Below are 23,080 nucleotides of genomic sequence, written 5' to 3'. Positions count from 1 at the left end.
TACAATGCTCCAATTCCAGCAACCTGTGTTCTATTTCTACATAAATATCTACAGATATTCCTTTAGCTCAGTGAAGCAAGATCATTGACCCCCCCCCACCCCCGCATTTAAAAAACTGAGGAAACACCTTCACCAAAAAGATTGGAGTGGTTAAAGAAGGCAGTTTTATGACCATCTCTAGGACCATTAGCAATGGGCAATAAATTCTGGCCTGTTACCCTGCAAGAGAATTAGTAATCTCCACACTATTGTTCATGTGGGCACGTGGCCAAGTGGTTAAGGCATTAGACTAGCAACCTGAAGGTCATGAGTTCGAGCCCCAGCCAAGGCAACATGTTGTGTCCTTGAGCAAGGCACTTAACCACACATTGCTCTGCGACGACACTGGTGCCAAGCTGTATGGGTCCAAATGCCCTTCCCTTGGACAACATTGGTGTTGTGGAGAGGGGATGCTTGCAGCATGGGCAACTGCTCGTCTTCCATACAACCTTGCTCAGGCCTGCGCCCTGGAGAGTGAAGACTTTCCAGGCACAGATCCATGGTCTCGCAAGACTAATGGAGGCCTTTGCTTTCAGGAAGAATTTCTTCCTGGTGGCCAAACATTTTAATTCTGATTCCTATTCCCATTCTGACATGTCAGTCCATGGTCTCCTCTTGTGCCAACATGAGGCCACCCTCAGGCTGGAGGAGCAACATCTTATATTCTGTCAGGGTGGCCTCCAATATAGATCCCTCCTTCCAGTAAACTAAATTCTCCCCCCACCCTGCCCACCCCTTCCTCTATTCCCCATTCTCACCCTCTTACCTCTCCTCACTTGCCTATCAATTCCTCGGGTAGCCTCTTCCTTCCCTTTCTCCTATCGTTCACTCTCCTCGCCTATCAGATTCCTTCTTCTCCAGCCTTTGACCTTTCCCACCCAACTGGCTTCACCTATCACTTTCTAGCTACTCTCCTTCTCCTCCCCCCACCTTTTTATTCTGGCGTCTTCCCCCTTCCGATCAGTCTTGAAGAAGGGCATTGGCCCGAAATGTCAACTTTATATTTATTTCTATAGATGCTGCCTGACCTGCTGAGTTCCTCCTGCATTTTGTGTGTGTTGGTCAAGATTCCCAGCAACTGCAGACTTTCTGGTGTCTCTGAGAATTTCTCATTACTGCTTACATAACCCTTTGATTACTCAGCCCATAATTAACAGATGATTAAATGGTATGATTCAGTGCAACTCACCTGACTCTCAAAGAATTTGTCCTTGGGGGTACCTGCCCGCAGCGGAAAGTCACTATACGACCCTTGGACACATATTTTATCTTTACATTCTGAGGTAGAGCTGTGGTTGTAATTACTGCATCTGGTGGTTCTAAAAGGAAAGATTAGAGGTCTATTATTGAACTTGGCTGGTGGCTGTTCATAAACCCGTACCCCAGCTGCTTGTACATAAGGACTGTACACTGTCAATGGCAAGACCCTAAATGTAATGTACAAAGGACCTCGGGATCCAAGTCCATCACTCCCAGAACGTGGTTGCACAGGTTGACAGGGTGTTATTGTAATTAGCATTCCGAGCCTGTGCAGGGCGCCGGAGAGCACGGGGCACCAAGGTTTTTAGAGCACTTGCATTGATTAATTGTTATCTAATGACAGTGGTTAATTGTTTAGAGTTTCTTGTTTTTTTCTTGATAGACTCACTCTTCATAATGCAGTCTCCTGGTACTTTCTATTTAACCTTATTAACTTTATTTTGATAGGCTCAGAGATTCAGTGTTACTTGAAGAATTTTAGCGGATATCCGAATAGCGGTAATTGTGGGGTCCTAGTTTTTAGTAAGCTACTTCTCACAGTGTCACTTGGCCACTGATGTCCTTTTGGAATTATTATGAATAAACTCTAAACACCATTTCTGCATTGGAGTCTGTCTTTCCTCCATACCTGGGTTCCAATATTGCCAATGCACACGGTGACAGGTATAGAAAGTGGAGAGGGTGGTATAGAAGAAACGTCATCAGTTCTGAAGAAGGGTCTCAGCCTGAAACTTCAACTGTTTATTCTTCTCCATAAATGCTGCCTGACCGGCTGACTTCCTCCAGTATTTTGTGCGTGTTGCTCTGTTACAGAAGTTAGAGCATATGAGAATGAGGGCAGATTTGATAGAGGTATACAAAATTGAGAGGGGTATAGATAGGGTAAATACAAGCAGGCTTTTTCCACTGAGGTTGGGCGAGACTAAAATTAGAAGTCATGGGTTAAGGGTGAAAGGTGAAATGTTTAAGGGGAACTTCTTCACTCAGAGAGTGGTGAAGGTGTGGAACGAGCTGTCAACAGAAGTGGTGGATGCAAGTTGGATTTCAATGGTTAAGAGAAATTTGGATAGTTAAATGGATGAGGAGGGGTATGGAGGGCTATGGTCCGGGCACAGTTTGATGGAACTAGACAGATTAATAGTTTGTCATGGAGATGTAGCGAAGGACCTGTTTCTGTGGTGTAGTGTTCTATAACTCTATGATTTTATGGTTTGCCTCCTTTAGTCAAGGAAGTTCAAATGTCAGGAAGTTATGTTGCAGCTATATAAAACTCTGGTTAGGCGACATTTAGAGTATTACACTTAATTCCCATTGCTGGAAGGAAGTGGAGAGAGTGAAGAAAGAGGCTTATCAGGAGGAGCAAGGCACTCCTTCTGTCCGCTAGCCTGCAGGACACCCTTGGGCAAGGTGTAGCACCTGCTTAGCCCCTGATCAGGGTCAAGTGAAGCCATGGGCACAGTTAGTGGATGGTCGTAGGAGCAGCTGGTGCTTATCACAAGTCCTGGTTATGCGACCACTGACGAGTATTGATAATGGCTGGGGTCACCCATCTTGTAAAGACACCGCCCAGTAATAGGCAATGGCAAACCACTTCTGTAGAAAAATTTGCCACCCACATCATACAACATGGCACATAATGAAGATGACGATGAGGTAGACAGATCTTTTCTCCCAGGGCTGAAATGCCTAATACCAGAGGGGATGAATTTAAGGTGAGAGGGGGTAAGTTCAAAGGAGATGTGAGGGGTAAGTTTGTTTACACAGAGAGTGGTTGGTGTCTGGGATGTAGTACCTGGGGTGGTGGCCGAGGCAAATATGATTTAGGAGACTATTGAATGGAGATGTGAATGGAAAGGTACGGACGTTGTGTAGGTAGAAGTGATTAGTTTAGTAAGTCACTTAATTATTTACTAATTTAATAAAGAAATAGAAGATTATAAAAGATTAGTTGTATGTGTTACATGTACATCGAAACATACAGTGACATGGGCCACTTGTGTCAATGACCAACACGGTCCGAGGCTGTGCTGGGGCAGCCCGCAAGTGTCACCATGTTGCTGGTGCCAACATAACATGACCAAAACTTACTGAACCCTGACCCATACATCTTTGGGGTGTGGGAGGAAACTGGAGCATGTGGCGTAAACTCACAGAGCCCCAGAGAAAATGTACAAACTGCTTACAGACAGCAATGGGCGTTGTTCACCGGCACTGTGAAGTGTTACGCTAACCGTTACACCGGCAATAACAATGCCAGTCTCCACCTCGTCACTGCTCACCGGTGGGTTGTACAGAACAATGAACAACTCCACCATGGGAGCTTGGATGGGCACCCCACAGCCATTGCAACAAGCAGGTCCGACTACAGCTCACCGAAGCACAAGTCGCACACTTTGGGACAATGCTTTTTCATGAAGGAACGTCGCTTCTTGCAGAATCCAACACGAGCCCATGGACTGCACAGCCTCTTCTTGTCGATGCAGCCTGGAAGAAGACCCATAATATAGTCAACACACCAGGGCAGAGAGTGGGAAATTATTTGGGGCCATCTCCGAACCCTATGAGCTCACTTTCAAGGACTTTACAACTCAAGTTCCCAATATTATTTATTATTTATTTATTTATTATCACGTTGTTTTTCTTTTTGTACTTGCACTATTTGTTATATTCTTCACATTGGTTGTTTGTCCATACTTGTGTAGTTTTTCATTGATTCTCTTATGTTTCTTTGAATCTACCATGAATGGCTGTGAGTAAATGAATCTCAGGGTAGTGCATGGAGACACACTGTACATGTACTTTGGTAATAAATTTATTTTCAGTTTTGAACTTGGACCCCACCTGAGGTTTATACAATGGTGAGAGGCATAGGTATCTTCTTCAAAGGGTTGAAATGCCTGATATCAGAGGGCGTGCATGTAAGGTGAGAGTGGGGTAATTTCGAAGGAGAAGTGCAGGACAAGTTTAGATGCAGAGAGTGGTGGGTATTTGGAGAGTGCTGCCTTGCGAGGTGGTGGAGGCCAATATCATAGAACATAGGAAATAGGAGCAGGAGTCGGCCATCCAGCCTGTCAAGCCTGCTCTGCCATTCAATAAGATCATCGCTGATCTGGCCTTGGACTCATCTCCCCATAACTCTTAATTCCCCTACTGTGCAAAAATCTATCCAACCTTGTCTTAAATATATTTACTGAGGTAGCCTCCACTGCTTCACTGCGCAGAGAATTCCACTGATAGGGGCCTTCAAGAGGCTCGATAGAGGTGTATAAGATTATAAGTGGACAGCCTGCACGTTTTTCATGGGACATCAACAGCTAGTACCAGAGGACATACAGGCAGAAGGAATTAGTTTGTTGACCATATGAATACTAATTTAATTGGTTCAGCACTACATTGTGGGATGAAGGGCCTGTTCCTGTGCTGTACTGATCTACGTTGTATACTTTGAAAAGTGATTGGAGGAAAATATAGGGGAGGATGCCAGGCACAGGGTTCTAACACAGACAGTGATGGGTGCTTGGAAGGCGCTGCCAGGGGTGATGCTAGAGGTAGTTACATGAGGGATATTGGAGTAGACACATGGAGGATAGAAAAATGGAGGGCTGTGTGGAAGGGAGGGAAGGGTGAGACTGATCTCGGAGTAGGTTAAAAGGTCGGCACAACAGCATGGGCTGAAAGGCCGGTACTGCAGTTGCATAGCAGTCAGCAAAACGCTTTACCATGCCAGTGATTCAGGTTCATTTCCTGTAAGGAGTTGTGTACCTCCTCCCCGTGAACACGTGGGTTTCCTCCAGTTGCTCCAGTTTCCTTTCACATTCCAAGGATGTATAGATTAGGGTTCGTAAATTGTGGGCTTGCTCTGTTGCCACTGGCAGCACAGGACACTTGTGGGCTGCCCTCAGCACATCCTTACACTGTGCTGGTAGTTGACACAAACAACACATTTCACTTTATGCTTTGATGTACACCAGCACTGGAAAAGAGTAGTGCACAGGGCTAGTTCCCATGTGGGTGAACAGCACATCCGGACGGATGTGGAAAATGGGTAACCTGGTCAGTGTCACAGGGTGTGGTGACACTGAAAAAAAATCTGGAACATAGGAGATTGAGGGGTTACCTGATATATTAAATCATGAGGGCTATAGACAAGTTAAAGTATATAGTCATTTTCCCATGAATGAGGTGCACAGGTCTGAGATTAGAACATAGAACAATACAGACCCATGTTGTTGTGCCAATCTTTTAGCCAACTCTATGATCAATTTAACCTTTCTCTCCCACATAGCCCTCCATTTTCCTATCATCTATGTGCTGGTCTAAGAGCTTCTTAAATCGCTCTAATGTATCTGCCTCTACCACCTAAAAGGCGAGTAATTTAAAAGGGACATCAGGGGCAGCTTCCTCATGCTGACAATAGTGCATTTTTGGAATAAACCAGGAAATTGCAGGCCACTCAGTATGAAGTTAGTATTTGGTAAATTATTGGAAGCAACTCTAAGGGACAGGATACATAAGTATTTGGATAGATGAGGCCTGATTAGAGATAGCATAGCTTTGTGTCTGGTAGAACATATCTAACCTGGGATGGCAAGGTTGCATAGTGGTTAACCTAACACTTTACAGATTCAATTCCTGCTTCTGCTTGTAAGGAGTTTGTATGTTCCCCCCCGAGACTGTGTGGGATTCCTCCGGGTGCTCCGGTTTCCTCCTACAGTCCAAAGACGTACCGGTTGGTAGGTTAGTTGGGCATTGTAAATTGTCCTGTGATTAGGCTAGGATTAAACCAGTAGGTTGTTGGGTGGCGCAGCTCGAAGACTAGAAGGACTTGTTCCGTGCTGTAGTTCAATAAATAATTTAAATAAATAAGCTGTTTTACAGACATTTTGAGGAGGTTATGAGGAAAGTTGATGAAGAAAAGGTAGTGGATGTTGTCTACATGAACCTTAGCAAGTCTTTTGACAAGTTCTCGCTTGGGAGGCAGGTCAAGAAGGTTTAGTTGCTTAGCGTTTAGGATTAGATTCAGAATCAACTCATTGGGGAAGACAGTCAGAGGATTTAGATGATTGTCTCTCTAATGAGAGGCCTGTGAGTCTTGCCATCTTCAGAAGTTTTCTGATGACTCTGCCATAGTTGGATGCATCAGCAAGGGAGATGAGGCTGAGTACAGGGCTACGGTAGGAAACTTTGTCACATGGTGTGAGCAGAATTATCTGCAGCTTAATGTGAAAAAGACTAAGGAGCTGGTGGTAGACCTGAGGAGAGCTAAGGCACCGTTGACCCCTGTTTCCATCCAGGGGGTCAGTGTGGACATGCTGGAGGATTACAAATACCTGGGGATACGAATTGACAAAAAACTGGACTGGTCAAAGAACACTGAGGCTGTCTACAAGAAGGGTCAGAGCCATCTCTATTTCCTGAGGAGACTGAGGTCCTTTAACATCTGCCGGACAATGCTGAGGATGTTCTACGAGTCTGTGGTGCCCAGTGCTATCATGTTTGCTGTTGTGTGCTGGGGCAGCAGGCTGAGGGTAGCAGACACCAACAGAATCAACAAACTCATTCGTAAGGCCAGTGATGTTGTGGGGATGGAACTGGACTCTCTGACGGTGGTGTCTGAAAAGAGGATGCTGTCCAAGTTGCATGCCATCTTGGACAATGTCTCCCATCCACTACATAATGTACTGGTTAGGCACAGGAGTACATTCAGCCAGAGACTCATTCCACCGAGATGCAACACAGAGTGTCATAGGAAGTCATTCCTGCCTGTGGCCATCAAACTTTACAACTCTTCCCTTGCAGGGTCAGACACCCTGAGCCAATAGGCTGGTCCTGGACTTATTTCCTGGAATAATTTACGTATTATTATTTAATTATTTATGGTTTTATATTGCTATATCTATACTCTACTCTTGGTTGGTGCAACTGTAACGAAACCCAATTTCCCTCGGGATCAATAAAGTGTGACTAGTGATGTGTCGTTGGGATCAGTGCTAGGTCTATTGCTGTTCATCATCTCTATATTAATATATTTAAGCTGTAGACAGATAAATATTTGAAGGATTGGGTAGTTGAGGGTTATGGCAATCTGGAATTGAAGAGGGATTGAAGCCAGCAGAGACCAGCCATGAGCAGATTGAAAGGCAGGGCAGGTTTGAGGGGCTGAATAGCCTGCCCCTGCTCCTATTTTCATCTTGCTGACCAGAACGTCAGCTAATCATACACACTTCTGTGTTGGTACACAGTTCACTCACCGTAGAGTCTCTGGATTCCCCAGATGTCATCCTGTGTGATTCGTCGCTGGCCGGTGAAAGTTGCATTGGGGTGCATGAGCGCGCTCATGTTGCGGGAATGCATCAGCCCCAGCGCATGTCCGATCTCATGTGCTGCGACCTGCACCAGGTCATTTAGCCAGACACCTGTCAACAGAGCAGAAGAAGCTGAGTGACGGTTATCCATTAGGCCTCGACCACGACTCCTTTAGAGTGTCAACTTTCCTTAGGCAGTCTGAACGCTATATAAATGCATGGACCTGTCAGACATTGCAGTTGTACCCACCTCTGTCACAACCACTCACTTCTATATTTCCTATTGTAACGTACAGTAATTTTGTATGTATTGCACTGTCGGGCTACCGCAAATTTCACAGGGTATGTCTTGTTACGTACACCTGTTAGGGTGCATTCTCCAGTTATCTTATAGGGTGATAATGACAAACCTGACCTCTACTGTAGATGGGTGGCAGGAGACCGAGATGGGGGGTGTGGAAAATAATCGGACTGTTGGGAATGCTTGATAATCCCTTCCATGGGTGGCGTAGCGGTTAGCGCGACGCTGTTCCATCTCGGGGCATTACGGAGCTCAGAGTTCCTTTCTGGCACCATCTGTAAGGACTCCCTATACAACCTGCCATGGAATGTGTGAGTCTTCCCCCGATGCCCCGGTTTATTTATTTACTTACTGAGCTATAGAGCGGAATAGGCCTTTTAGCCACGGCAGCCAGCAGGCCACCGATTTAATCCAAGCCTAATCACAGGACAATTTTCATCTAGGATGTTAATCACTGTGGAATATTGAGACCATAATATCATAAGATTTAGCAGCAGAATTAGGCCATTCGGCCCATTGAGACTGCTCCACCATTCCATCACGGTTGGTTTCTACCTCGCTCATCCTCACTTTTCGGAAACAGGAGCACCTGGAGGAGACTCACGCAGTCATGGGGAGAACATATCTGTGCAGCCGTACCTTACTGCTATCCTTGTGCTTGCTGTCTTGTATGTCCTATGTGTGCTTGGTACTGTGTGTGACTGCTGATACTGTGTTTTGCACTCTAGTTCCAGAGTAATACTGTTTCATTTGGCTGTATACATGAGTATTGGCAATTAAACAAATTGAATTGAATTGAAAAAGTAACAAAATCCATTGTAGTACAAAGCAGACAGAGTGCTCACAGTGTTGCTATACTGAGTTAGTGACTAGGGTTGTGTTAATTGGTTCAAGAACCGAATGGTTGAAGGTAAGTAACTGTTATTTCTGTGTGTGGTGTTCTAAATTCTAATTAGATTCAGGGTGAAATTAAAAAACTTCTTCCTTGGACCCGTCTAAACTTATTGACTCTTACCATAAACCCACACCTTTATGTTTCGGATACTTCTGCTACAGGGAAATCTTCTCACTAAATTAATAATGCCACTTATGGGTTGCTGCAAGGAGCCTTAGTTCATTCTCTCTTCTCCCTCTCTTTTTGGGCAGAAGAAAGGTCTACAAAAGATTTTTAGCCAGAGGGTGGTGAGTAGATGGAACAGAGGAAGTGGTTGAGGAAGGTACAATAGTATCATTGAAGAAGCACTTGGACAGGTACATGGGGCTTGGCAGGATATGGGCCATATACAGGAAAGCATCATGGTCAGCAGGGAGTTATTGGGCCGAATGGCATGTGTCTTCTGATGACACTCTGGCTCTATAAATGATTTGGATGAACATCCAGCTTCTGGGACAGTAATCAAAATAAGCAAGGACCCCTCCCACCCTGGATGCTTTCTGTTCTCTCCTCTCCTGTGGGGCAAACCTTGAGAGGATCTACCAGCAGGCTCAAAGGCAAGTCCTATCCTGCTGTTATAAGACTCTTTGAACAAACTTAATTCTTTACGTAGCCCTTGTATCAGATCAGAGGGTCTGTCCTGAGATCAGCACATGGGTTCCTTCACAAAGAAGCTGCCGCTGTTTGCGCAAATTCGGCGTGTCACTGAAAGTCTGACAGACTTCTATAGGTGTACAGTGGAGAGTGGATGCATCACTGCCAGGTACGGATTTGCCAATGCCCATGAACAGAAAAGCATTCAAAAATTGGTGGACACAGCTCAGCTCGTCACAGGCAAAGTCCTCCCCACTAATGAGCACACCTACATGGAGCGCTGTCACAGGAAATAGCATCCAGCATCAAGGAGCCCCACCATCCAGGGCATACTTTCTTCTTGCTGCTGCCATCGGGAAGGAGATACAGGAGCCCTAGATCCCTCGCACCAGGTTTAGGAACAGTTGCTACCCTACTGAACCAGCATGGACAAATGATTCCACAACCCATGAACTAACTTTCAACGTCTCAACAACTCATAGCTCAGTTTTATTTATTTATTTATCTATCTATTTTATTATTTGTTTGTTTATCTATTTATTTACAACTTGCACAGTTTGTCTTTTTTTCCAGATTGGTTATTTGTCAGTCTTTGTGTGAAGTTTTTCATTGATTCTCTTGTATTTCTTTGTGCCACAGTAAATGCCCGCAAGGAAATAAATCTTGGCATAGTTTATAGAGTCATAGAGTCACAGAAAAGTACAGCACTGAAACAGGCCCTTCGGCCTATCTATTCCGTGCAGAGCCATTTAAACTGCCTACTCTCATCGATCAATCACCGGCAATCAGCTAGAGCTCAAGAAAAGCAGCTATGATCTGCGCAAAGCTATCAAACCTGCAAAACAACAATACAGGGACAAGATTGTGTCAAGATTCACAACGAATAGAACACATGACTTGTGACGAGGGCTGCATATCATTGCAGACTTCAAAGCCAAACGTAGTGGTGCTGCCAACATCGTGGCCCCTCTCCCAGATGAGCTCAATTGCTTTCATGCGCGGTTCAATGTTGCTAACTCTGAGCCTCTGAGGAAAGCCACTGCTACAACCTGCAACTTGGTCATCTCCGAGGCTGAGGTATGCAGATGTTTCTAATGAGTGGACAGTCGCAAGGCTGCGGGACCGGACGGCATCCCAGGGCGAGTACTCAGGATGTGTGCAGCACACTGGCAGGTGTGTTTACTGACATTTTTAATCTCTCCCTCTTCCAGTGTACAGTGCCCTCCTGCTTCAAATTATCCACCATTGTCCCTGTACCAAAAAAGACAAAGGTAACATGTCTGAATGACTGGTGTCCTGTCACACTCACCTCAATAATAAGCAAATGCTTTGAGAAGCTGGTCAAGGACTACATCTGCAGCTTGCTACCACCCAGACTGGATCCCCTACAATTCACCTACCGACACAACTGATCGACAGATGACTCAATAGCCACTGCTCCACATACCGTCCTTACACATCTGGAGAAGAGGGATGCTTATGTGAGAATGCTGTTCTTGGACTACAGTTCAGCATTCAACACAATAACTCCATTCAGGCTCGACAAGAAGCTCAGAGAACTCGGCCTTGACCCTGCCTGGTGCATCTGGAACCTGGACATCCTGTCAGATCGCCAGCAGGTGATAAGAGTGGGCTCCCTCACCTCCACCCCTCTGCCTCTCAATACAGGAGCCCCTCAGGGCTGTGTACTAAGTCCCCTCCTTTACTCCCTGTATACCCATGACTGTGTCACCACCGACAGCTCTAATCTGCTAATTAAATTTGTTGATGACACTACATTGATTGGCCCAATCTTAAACAACAACGAGGTGGCCTATGGACAAGTCATCTCTCTGACATAGTGGTGTTAAGAAAACAACGTCTCCCTCAATGTCGCAAAAACAAAGGAGCTGGTTACGGATTACAAGAGGAATGGAGACAGGCTGACCCCTGTTAACAACAATGGATCTTGGGTTGAGAGGGTAAACAGCTTCAAGTTCCTCGACATCCACATCTCCGAGGACGTCACGTGGTCTGTACACACCAGCTGTGTGGTGGAAAAGGCACAACAGCGCCTCTTTCACCTCAGACCATTGAGGAAGTTTGATATGGGCCCCCAAATCCTAAGGCCTTTCTACAGGGGCACAACTGAGAGCATCCTGACTGGCTGCATCACTGCCTGTTTTGGGAACTGAACCTCCCTTAATCGCAGGACTCTGCAGAGAGTGATGTGGATAGCCCAGCACATCTGTAGTTGAGAACTTCCCAAGGTTCAGGACAGGTGTGAGAAAGGGACCCGAAGGATCATTGGGGACCCAAGTCACCCCAACCACAATCTACCCCAGCTGCTACCATCCAGGAAACGGTACCGCAGCATAAAAGCCAGGACCAACAGGCTCCGGGACAGCTTCTTCCACCAGGTCACCTGACTGATTAACTCACGCTGATTTGAGCGCATTTCTATGTTACATTGACTGTTCTATTTATTATAAATTACTATGATTGTACATTGCACATTCAGATGGAGACGTAACGATAAGATTTTTACTCATGTATGTGAAGGATGTAAGAAATAAAGTCAATTCAATGGATAACATATATGTAATCTGATAATAAATTTATTTTGAACATTGAACTTCAAAGGATTCTTTGTACACTAAACGATGAACCCTTGATCCCCCTTGTGACTCTTGCATGTTATTTGTCTAACTACATTCTCTGAGACAGAAACACAATATTCTGTATTCCTTTACAATGCTACCATTGTAACCGCCTCAGCATTTTAGGAACAGGGGAAGTGGTTGAGGCAGTTACAATGGTAGTATTTAAGAAGTACTTGGATAGGTACAGGGAGGCGCAGGGCTTGGAGGGATATGGGCTGAACGGAGGAAACTGGGACTGGCTGGGTGGTCACAGTTGTCAGCACGGACCGGCTGGGCAGAAGGGCCTCTATTTGTGCCATATGCTCTGTGACTCAATAATTAACCCATACCAATCAGCCACCACTCACTGAACCACTACAAACCTCGCCTGCTCTCTTGTAAGACCATATGACCATAAGATATAAGCTGAAATAGGCCATTCCATTATGGCTGATTTAATATCCCTGTCAATCCATTTTCCTGCCTTCTCCACATAACCTTTACTAATCAAGAACCTATCAACCTCTACCTTAAATATACCCAATGACTTGGCCTCTAAATCTGTCTGTGGCAATGAATTCCACAGAGTCACCACCCTGTGAATACATGGTGCCCCCTGCTCCAAGACTCTCCCACTATAGGAATCTTCCTTGCCTCATCTATTCTATCTAGGCCTTTCAATATTTGATAGTATTCAATATAAGGGGAGGAGGAGAAGATGGCGACACGACGCAGCGCGTGCGGCCACTCCAGTGGTGATGTCTGTTATTTGTCAAGTAGGTACCATGCACAATTCTGATTTGATGGAGACAGACGTGAGAGTACGGAGGAACATCTGGAGAAACTTCTGAAATGCCCGCTTCGCTGCCGCTGCTACTGTGTGGTCCAGAATCTCTGGAGTAGAAGGCCCCGAATCCTCGGCTTTGCGTGTTTCAGCGGCCGGGGTGAGGTCGAAGGCGCTCGGCAGAGGATGACGCTCAGGAGGCTATATCAGAGGGGCTGGTTGGAGGCTCGAAGTTTTTGGACGGGCGGACTCAGTGTTGGCTGTGGTTGGGTGCTTCCAATGCATCGGCAGTTGTCGGTGCCTGGAGGTTTATGGCAGGGAGTTTCTCCCTTTGCCGCCTGCTATCGGGGACTTGGGAGTCGATCGGGACTTTGAGACTTTTTTTTTACCATGCCCATGGTCTGTTCTTATCAAATTATGGTATTGCTTTGCACTGCTGTAACTATATGTTATAATTATGTGGTTCTGTTAGTGTTAGTCTTTGGTTTGTCCTGTTTTTCTGTGATATCACTCTGGAGGAACATTGTATCATTTCTTAATGCATGCATACATTTCTAAATGACAATAAATGAGGACTGAGTGTTCTCATAATCTAAGATCCCCCTTATTCCTCTCAACTCCAGTGAGTACAGGCCCAGAGACACAAATGCCCCTCATACATCAACCCTTTCATTCCTTCTGACAGTACCTTGTTTCCAGCTGAATCTGGACTTGCCCAGAATCCAGAACTCGTGATTATCGAAGTGAATCTCGCCGAGTGGAGGCAGGAAGGCGTGAGCCAGCTCTCCATTGAGTCCGTCGAAGCAGGGGTGGAGTGGGGCAAACCAGCAGTCAGTGTGGTTAAACGTGTAAAACCCTGTAATACATTTCAACTTAGATTTAAGAACAAATAGATCCACCTTTCCATGATCGAAGAAGAAAAATTTCTGGCAGAATGTGACAGGTCATTCTGTGTACAGGTCGGTGACCAGTGGTGTTCTGTAGGAATCTGTTCTCTGTCCCCTGCTTGTTGCTATTTTAATGAGGAAATAGAAGTTTGAGTTAGTAAAGTGGGTTCATAAGTTTCAAGTGTCACAAAGGTTGGTGGGATTGTGGATATGTCAAAGGTTACAAAGGTTACAATGGGACACTGATAGGATGCAGAGCTGGGCTAAGAAGTGGCAGATGGAGTTCAATCCAGTAACTTGTGAACTTTGAAAGGTCAAACATGAGGGTGGATTACATGGTTAATGGTATGATTCCTAGCAGCGTGGAGAAACAGAGAGATCTTGATGTTGATGTCCGTAGACCCTTCAAAGATGCCTTGGACATTAATGGATAAGAAGGCATATGGTGTGTTGGCCTTCATTAGTTGGAGGATTGAGTTCAAAAGTTATGAAGCAATGTTGCAGTTCTATAAAGCCCTGGTTAGACCAGACTTGACATATTGTGTTCATTTCTGGGTGTCTCATTATAGGAAGGATGTGGAAGCTTTAGAGAGGGTGCACAGATTTACCAGTGTACTGCCTGGATTCGATGAGGAAGGGCTGAGCACGCTGGGGCTTTTCTCTTTGGAACAAAGGAGGATGAGGGGTGACTTGATAGAGGTGTTGAAGATGATAAGAGGCATAGACAGAGTGGACAGTCAGAGACTTTTTCCCCTGGTGGAAATGGCTAATATGAGAGTGCATCATCTTAAGGTGAGAAAAATATAGGGGAGATGTCAGAGGTTGTTTTTACACAGAGAGTTGTGGGTGTGTGGAGCATACTGCCAGGGGTGGTGGTAGAGGCAGATACATTAGGGACGTTTGAGAGATTCACTGATAGACACATGGATGAAAGAAAATGTGAGGCTCTGTGGGAGGGAAGCATTGGACTGATCATGGAAAAGACTAAAAAGTCAGAAATAAATCAGCATCTTTTGTGCTGACCACTCTCTCTGTGTAAGGAGGGACACAAAATGCTGGGATCTAGAGCCACTCACTAAACTCTGAAGGAACTCAGTGGGTCAGCGGCATCTGTGGAGGGAAATGCACAGTCAATATCTCAGGTTGCGACTTTTCATCTGGACTGGAAAAGTAGAGGACAAAAAGACAGTAAAAGGTGTTGAGGGGGTGGAGCCAGCACTGGCAGGTGATGGGTCGCCCCACGTGAGGAGGGTCAATAGGCAGAAGAGGGAGGGGGAAACGCGAGGATGTGTGGGAAGACTAACCAATCTCTTGTACAATGATGTACACAATCATGAGTGGTATAGACGGGATAAACGTACTCTTTGAAAGGGAACCAGAACTCAGAGGGCATAGCAGTAAGGTGAGAGGGGAGTGATTTGTCCGAATCGGATAATGTCATGGACATACAATGTGAAATTGCTGTTTTGAGGCAACAGTACAGTGCAACACATTAAAAAGTTTATAAATTACAATGAGGATATATAAAAAGTAAATAAACAGTATACAAAGAGAACAAAATAGTGTGGTAGTTTTCATAGGCTGATAGGCTGTTCAGAAATCTGATGGCCGAAGAAGCTGTACCTAAAATGCTGAGTGTAACTTCTGAGGTGTAGAGAGGGGTGGGTATGTGGAATGAGTTGACAGCAAAAGTAATTGAAGCAGGTTCAATTATGGCATTTATAAGTCAGTTAGATAAGACCATAAGACAAAGGAGTAGAATTAGGCCATTTGGCCCATCAAGTGTTCTACCTTTCCACTGTGGCTGATTTATTATACCTCTCAACCTCACTCTCCAGCCTTCTCGCCATAGCATTTAGCACCCTGATTAATCAAGAACTTATCACCTCCATTTTAAATATACTCAATGACTTGGCCTCCACAGCCATCCTTGGCAATCAATTAAACAGATTCACCAAGCCATCATCCCTGTTCTAAATTGACAGCCCCCTGTTCTGAGACCGTACCCTGTGGTCCTAAACTCCCTTGCTATAGAAAAACATCCTCTCCACACCTACTCCAACTTGGCCTTTCAATATTCGATAGTTTTCAGTGAGATTTTCCTCATTCTTCTAAACTGCAGCGAGTACAGGCCCTGAGCCATCAAACAGTCCTCATATGTTAACCTTTTCATTCCCAGAATCATTCTTGTGAACGTCCTGTGGACCATCTCCAATGCCAGCACATTTTTTCTCAGTTAAGGGGCCTAAATCTTCTCACAATATTTCGTGCAGTCTGACCAACACCTTTTAAAGCCTCAGCATTACATCCTTGTTTTTATATTCTACTCCCCTCAAAATAAATGCTAACATTGCATTTGCCTTCCTCACCCCTGATTCATCCTGCCAGTATGCCTTCAGGGGGTCCTGAACAAGGACCCACAAGCCCCTTTGCACCTCCGATTTTTAAATTTTCTCTCAATTTAGAAAATAGTCTCTGCCTGTATTCCTTCTACAAAAGTGCATGACCATACACTTCCCTACACTATATTCTATCTGCCACTTCTTTACCCATTCTCCCAATCTGGCTAAGTCCTTCTGCAGACTTCATGCTTCCTCAACAATAGCTGCCCTTTACCCATCTTTGAATCTTCTACAAACTTGGCTAAAAAGCCGTCAATTCTGTCATCTAAATTGTTGACATATAATGTAAAAAGTATTGGTCCCAATACCGACCCCAGCAGAACAGCACTAGTCACTGGCAGCCAACCAGAACAGGCCCCCTTTATTCCCACTCTTTGCCTCCTGCCAGCATACATTCTCCTATCCATGCTAATGTCTTTCCCGTAACACCACGAGCTCTTATCTTGTTAAACAGCCTCATCTGCGGCACCTTGTGAAAGGCTTTCTGAAAATCCAAGTACGTAACATCCACTCACTCTCCTTTGTCCATCCTGCCTGTGATTTCCTCAAGTAGTTCCAACAGATTTGTCAGGAAACCTTAACACAAGGAAATCTGCAGATGCTGGAAATTCAAGCAACACACACAAAATGCTGGTGGAACGCAGCAGGCAAGGCAGCATCTATAGGAAGAAGCACAGTTGACATTTCAGGCTGAGGGCATTAGTCAGGACTAACTGAAAGAAGAGATAGTAAGAGGTTTGAAAGTGGGAGGGGGAGGGGGAGATCCGAAATGATAGGAGAAGACAGGAGGCGGAGGGATAGAGCTAAGAGCTGGAAAGTTGATTGGCAAAAGGGATACAAGGCTGGAGAAGGGAGAGGATCATGGGACAGGAGGCCTATGGAGAAAGAAAGGGGGAGGGGAGTGCCAGAGGAAGATGGAGAGCAGGCAAGGAGTAATTGTGAGAGGGACAGAGAGAGGGAGAAAAAAAGAAAAATAATAATAAATAAGAGATGGGGTAAGAACGGGAGGAGGGGCATTCACGGAAGTTAGAGGCAACACTTCACCTGTGAGTCGGCTGGGGTGATATACTGCATCCGGTGCTCCCGATACAGCCTTCTATATATTGGTGAGACCTGACGCAGACTGGGAGACCGTTTCGCTGAACACCTACGCTCTGTCCGCCAGAGAAAGCAGGATCTCCCAGTGGCCACACATTTTAATTCCACATCCCATTCCCATTCTGATATGTCTATCCATGGCCTCCCCTACTGTCAAGATGAAGCCAAACTCAGGTTGGAGGAACAACACCTTATATTCCGTCTGGGTAGCCTCCAACCTGATGGCATGAACATTGACTTCTCTAACTTCTGTTAATGCCCCTCTTCCCGTTCTTACCCCATCCCTTATTTATTTATTTATTTATTCCTTTTTTTTCCCCTCTCTCTCTCTCTTTTCTCTCTCTCTCTGTCCTTCTCACAATAACTCCTTGCCAGCTCTCCATCTTCCTCTGGTGCTCCCCTCTCCCTTTCTTTCTCCCTAGGTCTCCCGTCCCATCCCATGATCCTCTCCCTTCTCCAGTCTTGTATCCCTTTTGCCAATCAACTGTCCAGCTCTTGGCTCCATCCCTCCCCCTCCTGTCCTCTCCTATCATTTTGGATCTCCCCTCCCCCCCCACTTTCAAATATCTTACTATCTCTTCTTTCAGTTAGTCCTGACGAAGCGTCTCAGCCCGAAACGTCGACTGTGTTTCTTCCTATGGATGCTGTCTGGCCTGCTGCGTTCCACAAGCATTTTGTGTGTGTTGTCAGGAAATCTTGCTGACTTTATCACATACCCCTAAGTACTCTGCAACCTCATTATTAAGAATAGGCTCCAATATCTTCCCAACACTGAAAGTCAGACTAACTAGCCTATAATTTCCTTTCTCTGTCTCTCTCTGTTCTTAAGGCGTGGAATGATATTTGCATTTTTCCAGTCCTCGGGGCCCATTGCAGAATCCAGTGATACTTGAAAAATCATTATTAATGCCTCCACAATCTCTTCAGCTTCCTCTTTCAAAATCCTGGGGTGTAGTCCATCTGGTTCAGGTCATTTGTCTACCTTCAGACCTTTCAACTCCCCAAGCACCGTCTCCTGAGTAACAGCAACTACACTCACTTCTGCCCCATCACTCTTGAATTTCTAGCATACTACGAGTGTCTTTCACAGTGAAAACAGATGCAAAATATTTTCCTCCAAACTAAAGGTGTAGCTATGGGCACCCGTATGGGTCCTAGCTATGCCTGCCTTTTTGTTGGCTTTGTGGAACAATCTATGTTCCGTGCCTATTCTGGTATCTGTCCCCCACCTTTCCTTCGCTACATCGACGACTGCATTGGCACTTCCTGCACGCATGCTGAGCTGGGTAGCCTCCAACCTGATGGCATGAACATTGACTTCTCAAACTTCCGCTAATGCCCCATCTCCCCCTCGTACCCCATCTGTTATTTATTTTTATACACACATTCTTTTTCACTCTCTCCTTTTTCTCCCTCTGTCCCTCTGACTATACCCCTTGCCCATCCTCTGGGTCCCCCCCCCCCTTGTCTTTCTCCTTAGGCCTCCTGTCCCATGATCTTCTCATATTCCCTTTTGTCAATCACCTGTCCAGCTCTTGGCTCCATCCCTCCCCCTCCTGTCTTCTCCTATCATTTTGTATCTCCCCCTCCCTCTCCCACTTTCAAATCTCTTACTAACTCTTCCTTCAGTTAGTCCTGATGAAGGGTCTCGGCCTGAAACGTCGACTGTACCTCTTCCTAGAGATGCTGCCTGGCCTGCTGCATTCACCAGCAACTTTGATGTGTGTTGCTTGAGTTTCCAGCATCTGCAGAATTCCTGTTGTTTGCAAAATATTTACAGTATTAAGTCCCTCTGCCATTTCTTTGACCCCATTATTAACTCTTCAGCATCATTTCCAGGGGTATGACTTCTCTTTTTCTCTTAATATATCTTAAAAAAAACCTTTTGGTACCTTCTTTTATATTATTGGATATTCTACCTTAATATTTCATCATTTCTCTCCTCACGGCTTTTTTAGCTGCCTTCTGTTGTGTTTTAAAAGCTTCCCAATCCTCTAACTTCCCACTAATTTTTGCTATATTATATGCCCTCTCTTTTTCTTTTATGCTGTCTTCGACTTCCCTTGTCAGCCACAATTGTGTCATCTTGCCCCTGGAATACTACTTCATCTTTGGGTTGTGTCTATCCTGCACCTTTCTAATTGCCCCCAGAAACTCCAACCATTGCTATTCTGTCATCATCCTTGCTAGCTTTCCCTTCCAGTCAATTTTGGAAATCAACTCTCCCATGCCTCTGTAATTCCTGTTACTCTACTTATACATCTGACTTTATCTTCTCCCTCTGAAACTGCAGGGGGAATTCTATCATATTACAATTACTGCTGCCAGAGGGTCCCTTTACCTTAAGCTCCCTAATAAAATGTAGCTCATTGCACAACACCCAATCCAAAATTGCTGATCCCCTAATGGGTTCAATCACAAGGTGCTCTAAAAAGCCATCTCGTAGGCATTCTACAAATTCCCTCTCCTGGGATCCAGAACCAACCTGATTTTCCCAATCTACCTGCATGTTGAAATCCCTGTGACTATTGTAACATTGCCTGTATTACATGTCTTTTCTACTTCCCATTGTCATTTATACCCCACATCCTTTCTATCATTCAGAGGCCGGTACATAGCTCCCAACAGGGTCTTTTTACACTTGTAGTTTCTTAACTCTACCCACAAGGATTCTGCATCTTCCAATGCTATGTCGCCTCTTTCTAAGAATTCGATTTCATTATTCACCAATACAGCCACCCATCCCCTCTGCCTACCTGACCATCCTGTCAATACAATGCGTATCTTTGTGTGTTAAGCTCCCAACTATGATCTTCTTTCAGCCACGACTCAGTGATGCCCACAACATCTCACTTGCCAATCTCTAACTGCAATACAGGATCATCTAACCTATTCCATATACTGCATGCATTCAACTACAATACCTTCAGTCCTGTATTCTTCACCCTTTTCAATTTTGTCCCCAAGTTACACTTCAACTCATCCCACTGACTGCAATTTTGCCCTATCATTGTCACGGTGTGCGCTGATAATGTCGGAACCCAAAGCAGAGGGAAGCCAGACTCCATGAAAAGACAGTGACCAGAGTTTATTCATAAGAATTCCAACAGAACTTTGGTGGGTCAGCTGAGTGACACTGCAAGGCATAACATTCTCAAAACTAGGACCCTGCGATTAGTGCTAATCAGATGACCACTTAAATAATCCTAGTAACATTGAATCACCGAGCCTATCAAATTAAACTTAAACAGAAAGCACCAGGAGACTGCATTACAAAGAGAGAGTCACTCAAGAAACCACAAGGAACTCTAAACAATCATCGATTCTGATTAAACAACAATTAACCAAATCAGGTGCTCTAAAAACTGGAAGCCCAACACCCTCCAGTGCCCTGCACAAAACCCAAAAAGATTATTACAATCATCTTCCTGATCTACCTCACAGTCTCACTATATAATGCATCATCCACTTGTATACCAATGTACACCAATATGGTCATGGATAGGAAAGATTGTGAGGGGTACAGCCCAAATTTGGTAAATGGTACTAGCTCAGCTAGGAACCCGGTCAACATGGATGAGTTGGGCTGAAATGCCCGTTTCTCTCACATATTGCTCCATCACTCTGTAAAGTACTACCCTGTGGAGGTGAGAAGATTCAAAGGATGGGTGATGACCATGTGAGATAATAGTGCGGTGTGAAGTTAGTTGCCACGGTAGCGTCACGGTTAACATGACATTACAGCTCAAGGCATACCAGAGCTTGGAGCTCAGTCCCACTGCTGTCTGTAAAGAGTTCGTACAGACTCGCCGTGAACCACGTGGGCTTTCTCTAGGTGCTCCGGATTCTTCCCGGTTAGTAGGTTAATTGGTCATTGTAAGTTGTCCTGTTAGGTTAAGGTTAAATAGGTGGGTTACTGGGCCAGTGGGCTAGATGGACCTGTTATGCACTGTATCTCTACAGTACCTATAAAAAGTATTCACCCCCCCCACCCACCTCCTTAGAAGTTTTCATGTTTTATTGCTTTACAACACTGAGTCACAGTGGATTTAATTTGATTTTTTTTGATACTGATCAACAGAAAAATACTCCTTCATGTCAAAGTGAAAACAGATCTCTACAAATCTTAATTACAAATATAAAACTCAAAATAATTGATTGCATAAGTAATCACCCCCTTTAATATGACACACCAAATCATCACTGGTGCAGCCAATTAGTTTAGAAGTCAGATAATTAGTTAAATGGAGATCTGTTTTTGAAGACCTGTGTGCAGTCAAGGTGTTTCAATTCATTATAGTAAAAATACACAGGTCTCCAGAAGGTCCAACCGCTGGTGAGTCAGTACCTTGGTAAAAATTAGACCTTGAAGACAAAGGAACACCTCAAACAACTCCATGAAAAGATGATTGAAAACCACAAGTCAGGACATAGATACAAGAACATTTCCGAGTTACTGAAAATCCCTTGGAGTACAGTTAAGTCAATCATCAAGAAATAGAAAGAATATGGCACAGCTGTAAATCTGCCTAGGGCAGGCGGTCCTCAAAAACTGAGTGACCGTGCATGAAGGGGACAAGTGAGGGAGGCCACCAAGAGATCTATGACAACTCTGGAGGAGTTACAAGCTTCAGTGGCGAGATGGAAGAGACTACGCATACAACAACTGTTGTCTGGGTGTTTCACCAGTCACAGCTTTATGGGAGAGAGGCAAAGAGAAAGCCACTATTAAAAAAAAAACATGAAATCTCAGCTACAGTTTGCCAGATGGCATGTGGGAGATTCTGAAATCATTCGACTAAATGCTGTTTGGCATAAGCCAAACACAGCACATCATCAAAACACACCATCCCTACCATGAAGCATGGTGGTGGCTGCATCATGCTGTGGGGATGCTTCACTGCAGCAGGTCCTGGAAGGCTTATGAAGGCAGAGGGTAAAATGAATGCAGCAAAATACAGGGAAATCCTGGAGGAAAACCTAATGCAGTCTGCAAGAGAACTGTGACTTGGGAGAAGATTTGTTTTTCAGCAAGACAATGACCCCAAGAATAAAGCCAAAGGTATACAGGAATGGCTTAAAAACAACAAAGTTAATGTCCTGGAGTGGCCAAGTCAGAGTCCAGACCTCAGTCCAATTGAGAGCTTGTGGCTGGACTTGAAAAGGGCTGTTCACTCATGATCCCCATGCAATCTGACAGAGCTTGAGCAGTTTTGTAAAGAAGAATGGGGATAAATTGCAGTGTCCAGATGTGCAAAGCTGATAGAGACCTATCCACACAGACTCAAGGCTGTAATTGCTGCCAAAGGTCCATCTACTAAATACTGACTTGAAGGGGATGGGTAATGATGCAAACAATTATTTTGTGTTTAGTATTTGAAATAAATTTAGACCAGTTTGTAGAAATTTGTTTTCACACGAAAGGTCTTTTTCTGTTATCAGTGTCAAAAAGCCAGATTAAACCACAGTGATTCACTATTGTAAAACAACAAAACATGAAAACTTTTGGGGGGGGGGTGAGTACTTTCCTTAGGCACTGTATATAAATCTGTTAGGCCATCGAAGAGTTGATTGCTTGCTGTGATTTGGGCAAGGTCAGTCTGGCTAAGAACGACAATTATTATTCTTGAGATTTCCCAGACACTTCTGAAACAGCCGCATTTTTACAGCAATCCATGGCTTTAGATTTTGTTTCCAGTTTGGAATCAATCTTCAAGGGCGGAATGCTATTTCGTTCTACTGGACTATTACGCCCGGCTCCTGGATTCACTGGTCAAATAGAAAAAAACAGCACAAGACAGTTCAAGAAGGCAGCTCAGTCCAATACCCCAATCAGGGATGGACGATAATCCGAC

The 23,080-nt window shown here is 44.8% G+C and overlaps 1 protein-coding gene across 1 annotated transcript in view; it reads right to left on the bottom strand.

The window, feature by feature from the left end:
* Window positions 1-23,080, bottom strand: part of mmp23bb (matrix metallopeptidase 23bb) — a 46,952-nt gene that overhangs the window by 5,784 nt on the left and 18,088 nt on the right. Inside the window, exons 4-7 of the mRNA XM_072254469.1 lie at window positions 13,527-13,694; window positions 7,551-7,715; window positions 3,673-3,783; window positions 1,229-1,358 (exon numbers count right to left, since the gene is read on the bottom strand). Coding sequence (XP_072110570.1) covers window positions 1,229-1,358; window positions 3,673-3,783; window positions 7,551-7,715; window positions 13,527-13,694 — 574 coding nt within the window. The remainder of the gene's footprint in view (window positions 1-1,228; window positions 1,359-3,672; window positions 3,784-7,550; window positions 7,716-13,526; window positions 13,695-23,080) is intronic.

The sequence above is a fragment of the Mobula birostris genome, chromosome 4, assembly GCF_030028105.1.
Source record: "Mobula birostris isolate sMobBir1 chromosome 4, sMobBir1.hap1, whole genome shotgun sequence".
Lineage (NCBI taxonomy): Eukaryota > Metazoa > Chordata > Chondrichthyes > Myliobatiformes > Myliobatidae > Mobula > Mobula birostris.
Note: the sequence above shows the minus strand (reverse complement) of the source record. Positions and strands in the feature narration are given on the sequence as shown.